The 17,655-nt window shown below is 32.1% G+C and overlaps 3 protein-coding genes across 4 annotated transcripts; 2 read left to right on the plus strand and 1 right to left on the minus strand.

The window, feature by feature from the left end:
- Positions 1 to 4,035: 4,035 nt before the first annotated feature.
- LOC107935560 (transmembrane protein 147) lies at positions 4,036 to 6,480 on the plus strand. 2 transcript variants are annotated; one of them, XM_016868187.2, is made up of 7 exons: positions 4,036 to 4,268; positions 4,638 to 4,707; positions 4,802 to 4,861; positions 5,126 to 5,240; positions 5,667 to 5,782; positions 5,941 to 6,065; positions 6,169 to 6,480. In XM_016868187.2, exons 1-7 carry the CDS (start codon positions 4,066 to 4,068, stop codon positions 6,290 to 6,292), a joined length of 813 nt encoding a protein of 270 aa, XP_016723676.2. In that variant the 5' UTR covers positions 4,036 to 4,065; the 3' UTR covers positions 6,293 to 6,480. The 2 variants fall into 2 exon arrangements, with proteins under 2 accessions (XP_016723676.2, XP_016723677.2); XM_016868188.2 differs by having other exon boundaries at positions 4,049 to 4,268; positions 4,829 to 4,861.
- Positions 6,481 to 6,941: 461 nt separating this feature from the next.
- Positions 6,942 to 10,908, plus strand: LOC107932810 (probable prolyl 4-hydroxylase 7). Its single transcript, XM_041094919.1, has 8 exons — positions 6,942 to 7,721; positions 8,271 to 8,364; positions 8,465 to 8,522; positions 8,616 to 8,720; positions 9,362 to 9,419; positions 9,515 to 9,690; positions 9,816 to 9,876; positions 10,442 to 10,908. Exons 1-8 carry the CDS (start codon positions 7,556 to 7,558, stop codon positions 10,684 to 10,686), a joined length of 963 nt encoding a protein of 320 aa, XP_040950853.1. The 5' UTR covers positions 6,942 to 7,555; the 3' UTR covers positions 10,687 to 10,908.
- Positions 10,909 to 11,855: 947 nt separating this feature from the next.
- On the minus strand, positions 11,856 to 15,418 carry LOC107935594 (uncharacterized). The gene has a single exon (XM_016868216.2). It carries the CDS (start codon positions 14,893 to 14,895, stop codon positions 12,106 to 12,108), a length of 2,790 nt encoding a protein of 929 aa, XP_016723705.2. The 5' UTR covers positions 14,896 to 15,418; the 3' UTR covers positions 11,856 to 12,105.
- Between the last annotated feature and the right edge of the window lie 2,237 nt (positions 15,419 to 17,655).

The raw sequence follows: 17,655 nt of genomic DNA on the forward strand, positions 1-17,655 counted from the left end.
GTGCACCTGGCACGCCACGTGTAACTATCTGGTTCTTCCATCAACTATGCCAATTTTTAGCAGTAGAAATGGATAAAATTTTTAACAAAAAGAATGAATTTACTCTTTGATTTGATGTATAAGGGCTACTTTATCAATTTTTTAGTAAATACGGCAAAATGTATAAAGATCTCACCTTTTGAGTAATTCCACTATCATTAATCACGAATACAACAAGTGATTCACACTCATCTCTCCTCCAAGTATAGAGATTTCACATTTGAACTTAAATGCTAGAACACTTACCTCCAAATCCTCCCCCTGAGAACTTGGGTAGTAAACACTTAACATTGTTTATACTTAACGGTTTGCACTCTTTCACAAAATAATTCCTTAATGAACAGATTAGAATGTACTCAATAAGCTCTCATACAAAACCTATACAAGCCTTGAAGCATATATCATATTTAACTTGCTAACATAGAATCTATGTGAATACAAACATAACTCCTTGGAAATAGTTATTACAATCTCAAAAATCAAAGTACAATCAAGCTACAAAATCTTCATCGATCTTCCATATTCTAATGGTAGATTTGATTCGCACGTATCAAATCCAATCTCCATATACCAAGGATTGGTTTTCCATAGATGGGCCAAATATCTCCAATAAAACAACACACAAACAGGTCCAAAGATTTTTTTTATTAAATTACCAAATCAAATAAAGCAAGTATTTAACCAACTCAATAGCGGTATGTAGTTGACACTACCGAGTGCCACTCAACAACTCAGCACATTCCTCAATACACGATGTAAGTGAAAACTCATGTAAAATTTATGTAAGCATCCAATGAAGTTTTGATTGAAATGACAAAATTGAAGCTTTGGGAAAAATCCCATCATGTTATTTTTAAACTTATTCTAGGTTCAACATTTTTTTTATAGATCTTATATTAATGTAAAACCAAAAACATATATACCCATATATTTGTTACTCTTTTATTAAAAAAATAATTTTCTAAGTTGATTTCTAGTTGAGTGGGTAAAAAAATTCTCTTTTTAGCAAAAAAAACCGAGTTGATGTGCGATTAACTCGTGACAACAACTCAGTTAATGGCATAATAATAGTACAAATAGATAGATAGATAGTTGCATCATGGACTTTTCTTCAAAAGACATCTTCTAGCTCATCATAATGAAGTTTTATTTATTTATTGAAAGGGTGTTTTTAAGAAGAAAATCATATAAACATTTTAACTTATTAACTATTTGGACTAATGAATGGTTTTTATAAAAAGAATAGAGGTAAAATTATATCAAAGTAAAATATAGATACTAAATATCAAATTTAAGTATAAAAGAAGGACCAAATTAAGAATTTGACCAAAACAAAACTACTCCATATGCTACTTATTTTTGTTGCTTAATGCAACATTATTTCCCTTTGTGAAATAGTCATCAGAAAATGACAAAAAAATAGTAAATAATAAAGAGTGTTGAATTTTGAATGATCAATTTTTCTTTTATTAGTAAGTGGGATCTGCTGCCGACCGCCAATTGCGGCATTTTAAAACATCAGGCCAACCGGCCGGCCGACTGAGGCTTTCATTTGGGACTTCATTCATTTCATCGTTTTATATTTGTCGCTTTGGGAGGAAAAAATCAAATATGAAAATAAATTGCTAAAATCCAATTAAACAGATTAAATCCAAATGTAGCTTTGGAAGAAGAAGGGGGTGATCAAGCACAAGCATATATGGTTGAAATTACAATCTCATTTCAAATGTTTTGGACCAAAATATTAAATTCTAATAATGACTTTCTGTGGTTAAAAAGAAATTGGTATGTTTAGAATATGTATCGAGTTTGATTTTCAGTATTCAAAACTCAAATCTGATTTGATTTATGTTTCACGATGTTATATTATATGTTGGTACATTCAAATTTCGTACAATTTTTTTTATAATGTAATGGGAATTGGGTTATTCATATTTGATCTCTAAATTTAATGTATTTTACTTCTAGATCAATAGTTTGATTGATTGTATGATAATACATGTATAATCGACTAAAAATAAAATTAACTTAATAAAAAGCACAACGGACTGAAAATTGAAATATATCTAGATCCAGACTAAAATAAATTTGGACTACACTTGTTCATGAGTCAAGTTATCTGTCCAAACTTTAAAGGCCTACCTGAAATATGGAAGGTTTTAAGTAAAAATATGAGGCTCGAAAAATAGAATTGGGTAAAATTTAAGACCCATGTTTATTTGGGTCAAGCCTTGGGCATAATTATTAGGCTTGCCCCAGCCCGAGATGTAATAATTATATATATTATATATTTATAAGAGCTATCTCCAAACTTCAAAATATTCTAATTACATCCCAAACTATCAATGTTATATCAATTAAGTCCTTTTTGTTATTAAAACTGTTAAATGACACATCAAATCCTATATAGCTAAATTTCAAATGAGAAATTTAAAGAAATGGAACGTTATCACGTAACTTTTAAACGTAACAACTAAAAATAAAGTAAAATTGAAAAAAAATATATGAACAATAAAGCTTCTGTAAATGCTTCAAAAATCTTAAAACAAAGATTTCTAGAACATCAATTTTTACGGTATTCATTTTTTTCTTAAATTTTTCATTTTAAATCATTTCACATAATATCGGTCATGTCATTTAACAATTAAATTAATGATTTTAGTGACAGAATGACCTAATTGATTAACATCAATAGTTTAGGGATGTAATTAAAACAATTTAAAATTTAAAAACTAATATAAAATTATGGTTATAATCTAAGAATGTTTGATGAAATTAACTCTATTTATAAATATGATGCCAATAAACCCAAACTCAAGTACACAACGCAAAGTCCAAAACTCATTAATCTTAAAACTTAAATTTTCAATCTAATAAACATAATTTTAGTCAATTATGTAATATTAGATAGATTATATTAAGTTTTATGTTTGATTTTAGTATATTAGTTTAGATTATATTGAATGTTAAGTTCGATTTATTATAATTTTGTTAAATTTTGTGTTAATATTATTTTAATTAAATCATTTAATAAAGTAAAAAAAAATTAAATATTGGTGGGCTGAGTTTAGTTTGGGGGAAGAAAATTAATATAAGTCTAACCCAATTTGATCCGCGTACAAATCTAATATGGACATATCTCACATATTATAATACTTAAATCCAAAATAATTTAGAGAATCTACATATAATATTTATGTATGATAAAATTCAAAATTTAATCGTGTAGATATTGTTAATCTTCATTCATTCAATTTTATTAAATTAAAGAGTGAAAAATAATTTAATTAAAGAACTTATTTTAAAAAACTAAAATAAATTTTAGGATACATAATCTCTTTTTTTTAATTAAAGTATCTACCGGAACGAGCCCAGTAACTAATTTTCCATATTATATATTAGAAGCATGTAAATTTTAGAAAATAACTTTTAGCTAACACAATGGGTGCAAAAAGTTAAGGTAGAGTATATTAAAGTTATTAAACTATTGGTAAGTTTACGCTTTAGTCATTCAATTTTAAAAAGTTACAAAAATGTTCACCAAGTTATTCGAAAATTTTCGTTTAAGTCATCGAGTTGTTAAAATCGCCATTGTATAGCCTTCTCCATTCTCACTATTGACACCAATTGAAAGGGTAAACTTCACCTTCTCTTCTACAATTTAGTTTTTTTGTTTCATGAAACAACTTTGAACGTAACAAATATGCGAACCAAAAGCCAAATAGCTTTCTTCTTCAATCTTCAACACCGATCATCAGATCGGCTTGGATTTGTGATATGTTTTACTACTTGTCGATGGGTACTGTTCCATTGTACCGATTGTCGAATCGTCACTTGGAGCTTGCCAGCCAGACTTAACCATCCAGTGACTTAACTGAAAACTTTTGAATAGTTCAGTGACTATTTTGTAACTTTTTGAAGTTAAGTGACCAAAATGTAAATACTAATAATTCAGTGACTTTAGATGAATTCACCTGAAAAAGTTAAAGCACACATAAAATTTGTAGTCCCAAAGGCCCATTGCCCATGATATACAAATCGGTATTTTCAGGGCTTATTGAAGGCCCTAAACAGATACAATCAAACAAAAACAAAACCATCTGCTCATCGCAGATTCAGATCGAAAATTGGGGCCAAAAAATACGAAGAAAAATGACGATGTTTCACTTCTTCAACTGTGCGATCCTCACTTTCGGTCCTCACGCCGTCTACTACTCCGCCACTCCCTTGTAATGTCCCTTCTTCCTCTCTTTTTTTGCCTCATTTTCATGTAATTTTTGTGATTTGTTAATCGATTAAAACATTTTTTAATATCGTTTAATTTTTGTAATTTAATAATAAATTAATACCGATCTGGTGTTCAATTCAAAATTTGAATGAAAAACAGAAGCTGTTTCGATAAAAAATGTTTCTTTAGAAAAAATTCCACTGTTAAGTAGTAATTGCTAAAGTGAACTAAGATCTAGAGCGAAATGTTTAATTAGTTTGATTAAAATGCTGAAAAATATTATGTTGAAGGAATTTTTTACTTTCTAATATAATTATGGCGATGTTAATTTATGAATCAGTGTCTTTAATAGTAAATCATGTTTATGTAGATCGGAGTATGATACTCTTGGTACTTCTGTTAAAGCTGCCCTTGTTTATCTTGGAACTGCTTTGGTAAAGGTGAGTACGTGCTAAAAATCTTTACTCTTGTGTTTCTCGTCACTCTATTTGGATTGTTATTTTTTTTTTTCTTTTGGCTTTAATATGGTGGCAGCTTGTTTGTCTCGCAACGTTTTTGAAGGTTTCTGAGAATGACGGCTTCGATCCGTACCAGGTACTTCTGTTTCTGTAGTTCTTAAATTGGAATTTACATGGAAGAACGTAGATATTGGGCGGATTGTTTTTTTGTGATGTAGTTGAAGATAATCATATTCTAAAGTTAGAAAATATTTTGAAAATTAGTACCTCTTTCTTATTTATAGTTGCATGATGTATGTTACGGATGTAGCGTGTGCCATGTAGTAGTACTATGAGTCATTTTTGGAAACAATCTATGAATTTCAACTTATCACAATTTGTATTGTTTTCATATTTTCAGGAACTTTTGAAGGCAGTGATTGGTTTTATAGATGTTGCTGGCCTTTATTTTGCCTTAACACAGTTGACTCATAGGAACATCTCTCAAAATCATAAATTTCAAGCTGTTGGACTTGGTGAGTGAGATTGACTTGGTCATCTTACTTGAAAATAATGTGAATCTTTGAAATTTGGTCTTACTAGTAGATGAATGAACTTATATTTGAAAATAATGTGAATCTTTGAAATTTGGTCTTACTAGTAGATGAATGAACTTATATTTGAAAATGTGGCAATGAAATGCTCTGTTTACTCGAACTCAGGTGTGAGTGTTGAATACGGGTTGCATCAGATACAGATGTGCTTAGATTTTTCCAAGTTTTGCATCTATCCAACGTATTTTCTAAGTTTTTCTATGTATTTGGAGCATCCTCTAAGCTTATATCCCACATTCATATGTCGAACATGGGTATTTCAAGAAGAATGAAGTGTCTTAGCGAATATGGTTCTTTTCACTTTTCTTAATTCTTGAGCACTATGGCTTCTTTCTTTTATGTTGATAGGATGGGCATTTGCTGATTCGGTTCTACATAGATTGGCACCCCTTTGGGTGGGAGCTAGAGGACTAGAATTCACTTGGGATTTCATTCTACAAGGCTTGGAAGCAAATGCTAATTTGGTATGTATATTTCTTCAATGATTGGAACATTTCTTTTGTGACCAGCTTGTCCGCATTCTCGATGTTATATCAGTAGTTTGTTTCTAAGTGCTTTCACAAATGAGAAAAAAAGGACCATGTAACGGCTAGAATTTATCTCTATCCTTTTATCAATTCAGGTGTTAAGTATATCTCTTGCTGCATTGGGATCTTTAATGTGGCTTCGCAAAAACAAGCCCAAGACTTTGATTCCCATAATATACGCATGTGCCGGAATTGTTGCTACCATGCCATCCATTACAAGGTCTGTTTTAACTTTCTCCATGACATCATTTTCTCTATACATGGCCGCCTTTGCAATGAATACTAGATAATTTTTCGTTTTTTGGTTGGCTAAATCTCGGCAGCTATCTAAGGCGAGGATTGGGATGGCACTTCCCGAAGGTGGTAGGCTTCGAACTGTTCACGTCTTTGAGTATGGCTTTCATTAGTTGGCAATTGTTTTCTGCATGCCAAAGGCCCTCTTCGTGAGGAGCAAAGTTTATACCCTCCACTTGATGTTTGAAAGAGATTTTATTGCCCATCAATTTTTCAATCATCTTTGATGTACTGTTGGAACTATCTTAACATCAATCTGTAAGATTTTTGCCAATGGCAGAAAAACTCAGATTTTGTATCTCTAGAAAAATTAGAGAAAAAGAAAAAGGATTTTGGATGTAGAATTTGGAAGCATTATTGTTTTATACCTTCAATGACCTTTTGCATCACACAAAAATGTTGGCATTAATTTGGAAATTTACATGTTTTGTATGATGGATTGGATCTTCGTTACATACATATATGGGGTTGTTGGTATTGTACCAGTATGCAGGGACGAAGCCAGAAACATTTTATAATGTTTCTTAGCTCGGGCACTTTTCAAATTTTGAAAATTTAATTCTAACCAAATATGATTGGTTAAATTTTACCATTGATCTTGTATTGTGTGTAAAGCTAGAGATTTAGTCCATGTTTTGGAACACAAGATTTTGAAATTTTAGTCTTAATGAAAACAATAGTCATTAAATCTATTAATTAATTATTATTTTTTTGTTTTTAATAGGTGGAGATGACAAGCTGACATAGCATTGATATGTTTAACCCATTAAATTTTGAAAATAACAAGCTTAACTTAATGAATTAATAGTTGTCATTTGATAAGGATTAAATTTAAAATTCTAAAAATATAAGAATTGAAAATGACTAAATTAAAATACAAATAAATTCAAACTTGATCAAAATATAGGGTCTAACACATAATTTAATAACTCAATATAATACATTGAAATGTACAGTACTAAATTCTCTTGGTTGTAGAGATGTTTTGTTGAAAAGATTTTTTTATTATTCAATTTAGTACTTATAATAATTAATTGATTTTATTTATTTCAAAATTGATTAGCTCCCTTGCAGGTTACTGAAAACTTGCAATTATTTTGATCACACAAACCAACAAAAATTCACATCAACATTACACCAAGGACCTAAAAGGAAAGAAAAAACAAGGGGTTGTGCTCACTCCTCGGATTCCTCTAGCCATGCTTCAATACGCAAAAGAACAAACCCAACTGCAACCCCAACCAAAACGAGTCCATTCATTATAGCCGCAATCTTGAATATCTCAGCCGCTTCATTGCACGTCGACGATAAACCACCGCCACCCTTTCTTCCTTCGCCATTCCCTTTCAAGTTGCTAACAACATTAGCAAACCACTTCTCGGTACTCACGGGCATCCCAAGTGAAACCACGTTGTTATGTGCTTTCAATCCACCATAGCAACTCATTCCACCAATGTAAACCGCTTTGGGTGTTGTTTTTCGAGCTTTGCTGCCGTAATTCACCACCGACGCGGTGGCCGTGGTTGGAGCGCCAACAGCCGAAGTACTTGTTGCCATGTTCACAAAGCTATAACCTTTTCTGGTGAGTTGGGTCGTGTAGGATGTTGGAGATAGAGGAGAGGGAAGAAAAAGATAGTGTGGCGTATGTAGGGAGTGATTTTGGATAAGATATGTTGGATTTTGGTTGGCTGTCAAAACATGAGATGAGAATATGATTGGGCCTTTAAATGGAACAATTGAAAGATGTTTTGAAAGAAAGTTAAATAGGTAAAAGTATCATAGAGGCCCTTGTATTGCCTATTACAGGCCTATTACAACACGGATGTATTCCTCATTTTCTCTGCTTGAACAACGATTAGCCATTCCGTTCTAAAAGTAAGGATTAGCTAATCGTTTCTGTTTTACCCTCCCCAGCCAAAATCTGCTGCTCCACCCCACCCTCTCCCTCCCAACATCAACAGCAGTACACAACCCACCAAACTCCAAGGCAAAAGTCTTCGAAGACCTATCATCTCTTTTATTCTATTACCGATTGGATCCAAACAAAGGATTTTTTTTGCCCTTTTAATGGATCATTGGTGTTTTATAGGATTTTTGCTTCTTATTTTGCTTCATCTCTGTTTGGTTTCAGCTGAGATCAATGGATCGGTGCTTGAAATGAAGAGAGGAACTTCTTCGGTTCCATTTGATCCCACTCGTGTTACTCAACTCTCATGGCACCCTAGGTCACTTTAATTTCTCTCTTCTTCTTTTTCGCATTTTGTAACTTTTTTCTGTTTAATTTACTCAAAATTGTGAACTTTATGTTTTTGTTTTTATTTTCGGGGCTTTCCTTTACAAAGGATTTTTATCAAGTGAGGAATGCGATCACCTTATTACTCTGGTAAGCAACATTTTTTTAAACTAATTTGTTGATTAATTTCGATTTGTGATGTTAACCCCCTCCCCTTTTTTTCTTAAAATGTGTGAATTTCAGGCTAAGGATAAATTAGAGAAGTCAATGGTGGCGGATAATGAATCGGGTGATAGCATTGAGAGTGAAGTTCGAACCAGCTCTGGCATGTTTCTTCAGAAAGCCCGGGTATATAATTAAATTGCCCCTTTTTTTAGTTTAAATCTGTGAAATTAGCTGGAATTCTGTTAATGGAAGATAGAAATATTACAGCGGTGAAGGCAGTTCACTTATTCTTCATAAATAACCAAATTTTGGATGGTAGTTTATGACAGATGATGTTTTAGGTGTCTTTTACTCCTTTCCCCTAATGATTCATTCACACTTAATCTAGGGCAAGCTCTTTACGTAAAGAATCCGTTTCCTCACTGAATGCATTGAAAGTTAAAGATGATAGTTGTGCTCTTTGGCATTGGCTTAAGCTTTTGGGATAATTACTTTCCCTTAATGCTGTATCAGATATCTCGAGTAGGACTCCTGATAACTGATTTACTTCTTATTTCTTCTTCTGCTGTCTTGTTGCTCACTGGGGAATGCGTTACTGCTTTAATCATTCTTCAGTTTGCACCTTTTTCTTCACTGGAGTTCAGGTCCAAATGTGTACTGCTTAGTATTAGTTACTTGTTTCATTAAGTTTAGAGATCGTTTACTCAATACTAATTTTGATGACTCAGATTGTTTATTTTTGTGGACCGTGTTTGGAAAGCATTGTATATGCTGATTCTTGAAGTTCAAATGCTTATGTGGTGTCCTTTATTTCTCATGTGAAGGATGAAGTAGTTGCTGATATCGAAGCTAGGATTGCTGCATGGACCTTCCTTCCAGCAGGTATATATCATTTCTTGCTTGTTGTTACCCTATAATTTCTTAATCTACGTTGAATGGTGTTTTCTCATCTTATTTTAATATGGCACACCAACCAGAGAATGGGGAGTCCATGCAAATAATACATTACGAGAATGGTCAAAAGTATGAGCCACATTTCGATTATTTTCATGATAAGGCTAATCAAGAGCTGGGCGGTCACCGTATAGCCACTGTACTGATGTATTTGTCTGATGTTGAGAGTGGTGGGGAAACTGTGTTTCCAAATGCAGAGGTAAGCATTTGACTGTGAATTTTTTATTCCCCCTATTTATGTTTGCTCTCTTCCTATTCTATCATTGTTAAATGCTTACATTTCCATTTTATTTTGTTCATCACTTACTAGTCTGCCTTCTGCAGGGAAAACTTTCTCAGCCAAAGGATGATAGCTGGTCAGATTGTGCAAAAAATGGATATGCAGGTAATACTATGATTTCCATTGGAGATTCTGTGAAATGCTTACTGAGTTGTGTTTTTACTTTTCTCGGATATTAATATGCTAGATCATACCGATTTGTTGGAAGAATTTTCATTTGATTCTAGCTGATAAAATCTCACTTTAATGAACAAGTGAAATTAAGTTTGCCACTTTTGTTTGTATGATTGGTTTGTGATTTGTATTCCAATGAATTCTGCAGATATTACTATGAACCTGCTGTATATGTTCATAGCTTCTTATTTAATTGTTCTCGGATAAAATTGCCACCTTAGAAATCCAACCATATAATCCAACCATATACTTTTATTCATAATATACCTGTGGTATTATTAACATCGTGTAAGGCTAATATGGATAGGTGGTGATGGAACCTTACTATCATAATTTTGTTTTTGGTATGTATTTTATGAGCGTTAATTCATCATACTATTATTATGAGCGTTAATTCTGCTGAATATATCTAGATCTTTGTTTATAGAGAATCGACTGAATTACAAAATTTTAGCATCTGCTATGATGAATGTCACCTGACTAGTAATCATTTCAGGGCACCCTGACTCAGTACTACGAACAGCTGCCAGTAAGTCTAGAGAATTTGAGGCTGTATACGGGAAACACCGAAGCAAGGGATCTGAAGACAAGTTGCCAATGCAAAGTAGTCTTGACAAAATGGTGATTTTTATTCGGGAACTAATCAGCCTTACACGCTTAAAGACATGGGAGGAGGGCACTTGTATTAGGTCATTGACTCAACTTCAACAGAGGGCAAGGATGCTTCTGCATCAACATTGATTCAATGAAATCCATGTAATACTTGTAATTTTTCCCAGGGTCATTCATTTTCAGATATAGTTAGTGATGTGAATAGGATTGTGACTAATATGCTATCTAGCATTTTGTAAAGTTTGGGTGGGCTAGAAAATTGGAAAACATATTAGTTGGTAGCTGGAAGGTTGAAATGAGCTGACCGGCATTTTGTACAATGCATTTCTAATGAGAAAAATTTGTTAGTTATAATTATTTTAAATTTTATTAAATCATATATTTTAATTAAAATATATTTAATATTAATTATTTCAAATTATATTTTATAGTATTATATATTATGATTTTAGTAAATTCATATAAGAATACTGATTATTAAGAATTTTATTAAATTATATATTTTAATTATAATATATTTAATAATAATCATGTTAAATTATCTATATTATTATTTGAGTAAATTCATATAAGAATATTAATTATTAAAAATTTTATTAAATTATATATTTTAATTATAATATATTTAATAATAATTATGTTTAAATATGATTAAATTATTTATTATTGATATTAATAATCTTATTAAATTTTAAATAACAATAACAATAATCATTTACCCAAACAAATTTATGCTAAGGGTATTCTAGTCATTTTAGTTTTTTCCATTATGCTATTACACCTCTATTCCATTCAACCAAATATAAGATTACTATTACGCCTCTATTCCATTAGATTCAACCAAACAGTTGATTTGCTATTACACCTCTATTTCATTACACCTCTAATCCAATACATCTCCAATCCAATAGACCTCTAATCCAATACAGTGAACCAAACGTTTAATTGAATTTGAATCATATATTGAAATTATTTCAAGCAAAGCTTATTGTAGGTTCAATATCACATATAAACACCCAAACCCCCACCCCCCCAGAAAAAAGGACTTCTCCTTATACCCAATGTCAAATTTCTTGCATATGACAGTGACTTTACCTTTTACCTATAAAACATCATTGAACTTAGCATAAAAGGGACAAAAATGGTGGATTAAAAAACAAGGACTAGGATTGGAAAATACTAAATTTTGTTGACAAAATATACCATTTACTAATTTAAGTCATGTGATGAGTCAACAAAACCCACATACCTAACTCACAATCCCACACAACTATCATACAAAAATAAGGTCACCATAATGAAAAAATATGATCATAGATATGCATGAATTTCAAGTTCATCATCAAACTATATTTTTGTGTCTTGAAAATCCCTCTTTTTTTTTTCTCAATTCTATTTTGCATTACAAATTACTTGACTCTTAAGCTAACATGCCAATTGTAAACCAAACTCTACATTACACTAAAAAAAACCCATGATTAAAAACACCCGAAAAAGGCGAAAAACAAAAGACACACCTCGGTTTTACGAGAGCAAATCCTCTTGGACTCATGTTCCTGAACCTTCAGATATTGCGGATAAATCGTTTTCTTCGATGAATGATGGATTAAGAAACTTAGCCACAAAAGCCCATGTCTTGTAAACATCTTCAAAGTTGGTTAGGAAACCGAGTGATGCTGTAATTACTTTAACTCGAAAGAATAAGCTTTTTCCGTCTCGGCAATTATTAGCCATTGGTTGACAAAGGGCTGAATCTTCGAGCTCAATTTCCTTGCATTGTTGCTTCACGTTGTCCACAACTCGTACATGACTGAGTATACCGATGCCAAGAGAAATACCGCTCTTCTCAGCTAGCTGCTGAACGATTTCCGGGTCAATTAGTCGTCCTCCGTTGCTGTCACGCACGTTGAAGGCTACGGCTGCACCTCTTTCATATTTGATCTTTGGGCCATATATTTGCACGAGATGGACTCCCTTGCTTTCATCTGAACTAGGTAACCGAAGTTGAAGTAAAGACGTAACGAGCCAGTTGATCAGGTAACGTAGTCTAAGAGTCGTTTTGTTTAGACCCAACATGTTGACGTGGTCGAGGTGCCGGCAAATGATCTCAGGTTCCTTTCTACTGCACTCTTGGTCATCGTAATCGTAGTCTTCATCGGTACCGGATTCATCATCAGGCAAGGTAGTCAACGAAACTTCACCAGGCTCCAACCGGCTCGGAATTTCAATCCTGCTGTCTTCCATGCTAAAAGATACCTTGCGACCCAAGCTTGCCACTTGGTCGTCATCATCAAAACCGAAAAGTCTACCATTGGCGAACCTGCTCCCTTCTCTCCCACCCAACAGTCTAAACTCACCCTCAGTCTCTCTCCTAATAGCACTTTCCTTCTCGAACATACCATTCTTCGGTTTGAATCCATTTACCTTAGAACTCAAGGTAGAATTAACTAGCTCCGACTCAATGCTGATGCCAGATTCTTCTTCAATCTCCCCATACTGAGAATCTTTAGGCTTCCCATCATCTCCTGAAGCAGGGTCCATTTCAGCAGGCTGTTCTTCAGGGATCTCCGTAATTTGGTCTGGCTCATGTGACGCGGACAATACAGCTGCATCAAAAGATAACACTGTATCACCCCGCGATCTCATGTTTATTTTCCTGTCATCACAAACCGGACTCGTAGACAATTTCGAAGTCATTATCGGAGACAATCTCTTATTGTTTCTCTTCCCGGAAATCCACGACGGTAGTAGGGTCGAATCTGTTTTCAATCTGGTTAGTTGATCAGAATTATCAGACCCTAACGGACTCTGCCCCAAATCAATCCAATACGAATTGTCCAACGATTCATCTTCACTAAAAATTGGACTTTTCATAAGATCACCAACCGAAAGATTCTCAGCTTCCTCGAAAATAGTACTTGCTCCGTCTCTATCCGAGCTATTATCATGATCCATCTCAGTTTCAAACACATCCCTAACTTGATTCGAAGTAAAAACGCCTGAAAAAGCCGGCATTTGAGACCCACCATTCCTCTCCGGCAACCCTTCTTCCTCATGTTTACCTCCTTCATCATCAAGTCCAACTAAAACATCAAGTCCGTCAATAGAATCACTCAAATACTGTGGATAAACCGGTAATATCTTCACCATACCAGACCCGGTATGTCCATACGGTATCTGCAAGCTTGCCATCACAGATTTCTTAATCAAAAGACAACCGAAACCCGTCGGATCATAACCAAATAACCTATAAAACGAAGTGATAATAAAGTCTGGCCGAAACAACGACAAACCAAGCGAATCCATATCTTTAGGACCTAAGGAACCGGCATCAAGCAACGTATGCCAATGGTTTTGTTGAGCAAGTGCCATCCATTGATACGAATACTTCGCACCCGTCACTCTAGATTGAACTGGAAACACGAAAAGACCATTAGCATGCCCTTTCTTCCTCTTTTTCTTATTTGAAATTTGCTTCCTTAACTCCCTAGAACATAGCTTCAATGAAGGCCATTTAAACCAAGCATTGTAAACCTTAGCACCTTTCTCTTTTGCACATTGAGCCATCCAAATTACAGATTGACTTTCATGATCAAACATGGTCAAAAGTTTCTTATTTGTCTGAAAAGGATAAACTTCAGCCAACAATTTAAAAGCAGACCCTCTACTAACAGTAAAAACAATACCATATTCATTACAAGGTATGTTCAAATGCTCCAAAATCCTAGTCTTTATATCATGTTCCATAGTACCAATCTCAGCACCACCATATAAAGCATGATTACTCAAATTTGCAGTCACTTCAGACAAATTAAACATAGTTGAATCCCAATTCAGTTGTGTTTGGTTATAAGAAAACAAACCAAAACCACAATAATCTAGACATACCTTAACTGAAGATTCAGACAAGTGACCATATTCTTCCATTCTCAAATGATCAACTTTTTCAGTACCCTGAAACTTAGGGTACACTGTAATGAACTTTGAAAAAGCATCATTGAAGCTTGGAATTGAATCTTGTGAACAAAAAATACGGTCTGCAACAAGAGAAGTAGCATTCAAGAACTCATTTTGAGCACGAAGTCTAGCTAATGATCTTGACCGTCCATTGGAACCATCTTGATTTAATGATGATGAATCAATGTTTTGTGATTTTGAAAGTGACCCATCTTCAGATGCTTCTTCAAGTGCTTCTTTAAGCTTATTTTCTTGTAATTGACGAAGGACTGATAAACTAGAACCACCACCATTGTTTCTTCTTTTGGTCTTCTTCTTCTTCTTCTTCTCTGCTATTAAAGCTGCACAATGAGATATTGGTTTCCATAGTGAAAAATGCATGAATGGTTGCTTCTTTTTTTTCACAAGAACCAAACTTTTCTTGGGCAGTTTAATTCAAAGAACCAAACATTCAAATGGGGTTTATGTTTTTTGGTTTTCAGGATTCAAGCTTTAACTTTTTTTTTAAAGCCCTTTACTTTATTGCCTAAAAACATTCAAAAAAACAAAGATTGTTGAACACTCAGAGCTTTAATAAGATCAAAAGGAATAAAAAGCAAAGATAAGAATTAAACAAATAAAAAAAAGAGCTTTAGCTTTCATCAAAGAATTAATCTTTGGAATAAGAACCCTTAACTTTCAATTCAAATTCAACTTAACCCCCCCCCCAAAGATACAAAACCCAGATTTGAAGACATCACAGGAGAAAACACAATGAAGAAGAATGGAAAAAAAATGGGGTTTTTTCTTTTTTCAATAAAAATTTTTATAAAGGAAAAAGGTGAATCCTTTGAGACCAATCAATTCCTACATTTACTAATGGCAGTTAATACAAACATGTCTGCATTGAATGCTGTTTGCTGCTACCTTTCTTCCTTTGCCCACCATTATTATTACAACCTTGCTTTTTTTTGTGTACCATATTTGCCCCTCACATTCAATAAAATATTTAAAAAAAACTCCTTACACTGTTCTTTACTTAGTTTTTTTAGTCAAAGTCTTGGTTTTAAATCTTTTTGACAAATATGGAAAAATCAATGATAAAAACAGAAAAGATTCGAGTTGAAATGATGCCATGGTTGCTTATAACATTTCCTCTCATAATTCTACTCAAAAAACGAATAATTAATTATTATACGAGTAGACTAAAAAATAAATTAAATTTTTTCTCTTAAAATTTTCATTCATTTGTATTATTAAAAACTAAAATAATAATATTTAGTGTGTCATGCGTAGCTCATATTGACGTTCAAGGTAATGACGAAGCTACAAAATTTGGGGAGGGCAAAATTAAGTTGTATAATTTTATAAGAGTTAAAATATAATTTTATCATTTTAATAAAATATATATTTATAGTTTTTAAAAGATTAAATCAAAATTATCATTTTTGGAAGCCAATGTATAATTTTATCATTTACTAATTTAAAATTTTATAAATTTTAGAAGTCTAGAATTTAAATTTCCAAACTTGAGGCGACGGATCCCCTACCAGCCCCTGCTGTTACCTTTAATCTAACATATAAGTGTTCTTATGATACTTTTACCTCCATTATCTTATATTACGAGTAAATTTTGAATAAATTAATCATTTGATTTCATTATTTTAATTAATTTTGTATTTATATTGTTAAAAATAAAAAACCCCCTTTTTTTCAAAAATGAAACACAATAGAGGTCATTTTAAATTATAATTATTATATTTATTTCTTAATATATTAATTATAATTATAAATTATTATTTGAGTTATTATAATAATGATTTATAAATAAATTTTAATAACATATATTCTCTTATTAATATATACAAAATTGTAATAAAAATTATCACAATTCATCATAATTTTATAGAAATTTAGTTTAAAATTTAAAAAATATTAAAATAATTAAACTTGTTAAAAAGAATTCTATAACAATGACGATTTACTAAAATATGATTATAAATAATCTTGCATCCGTCTCCCAAATACCAAACTCCAACCAAGCGAACCAACTAGCGTAATGTAACATATATGATAATCTATCTTGTAATCTTATATTCTCGAAATCATATTACCAAAAGTAATCTTACATTTCTTAAACTAAACACACCTAAAATATTACATTTAACTTCATTATGTTCAAAATCAAGTCGAGTCAAACCGTAAAACAATCTTCCTTAATCTACAATACTTAAACTCGAACTTCTTAACTCGATAATCTCCAATAAAATAAGTTTAAATCATTGAAGAATGACATATTTTTGAATGTGACATATAATGTAAGTACCCCATCCAATCATGCATCATGCAATAATTCAAAGTTGTTGTTACTGTTATTATTCTTTTAAAGGGAAACTAGGAAACATGATTTAGAATTTAGATTGAATCTTTGGCCCACCATTCCTCCAATTTTTACCTAACTAATAATGTTTATAGCCAATTTCTATAAATAAATAAAAGGGTAGGAATGTCATTTTGAGTTCCAACTGTGATTTTTATCACTTAGGATTCCAACCAATTTTTTTGGAAGAATATTGGAAAATAGACTCTATTCATTTAATTCCTTTTCCACATTTTGTCACATTAAATTATGATTTTTTTTATTTAATATATTATCGTTATACGAAAAATTATACGATGTTATTTATGAATATTTATATCTATATATTATATATTATATATTAAAGTTGATTGAGTCTTAGTTCGATTGACATCGATATTGTTGTCAACGCAGGAGAACGTAAGTTTGAGTACGTTGAAGCGCAACACCCTTTCATTTAAAGGTTGGAGAGAAATTACGTCTAGTTCTAGATATTATATAAAAAAATAGATATAATAAGAATTTATAATGAAATTAATATTAAGAAATTACCAAAAAATTATTTTATTTATAAGACAACAATATTTATTTTAAAGGTATAATTGAATTTATTTTATCATAATTGAATATTTGATGATGAGATAATTTGGGCATAATCAAAAGTTTTAAGGATGTGTTAGATTTCGAGAACTTCAAAGTTCAAACCACGTGACTAACCTCTGTCGTTGACCTTTGGTTCTTTGGAATATGGAAAATGAAACATTTCGTGTGAGTTTAAATGTGTTTAAATACGTATTTTTTAT

Source organism: Gossypium hirsutum, chromosome D06 (genome assembly GCF_007990345.1).
Source record: "Gossypium hirsutum isolate 1008001.06 chromosome D06, Gossypium_hirsutum_v2.1, whole genome shotgun sequence".
Taxonomy (NCBI): domain Eukaryota; kingdom Viridiplantae; phylum Streptophyta; class Magnoliopsida; order Malvales; family Malvaceae; genus Gossypium; species Gossypium hirsutum.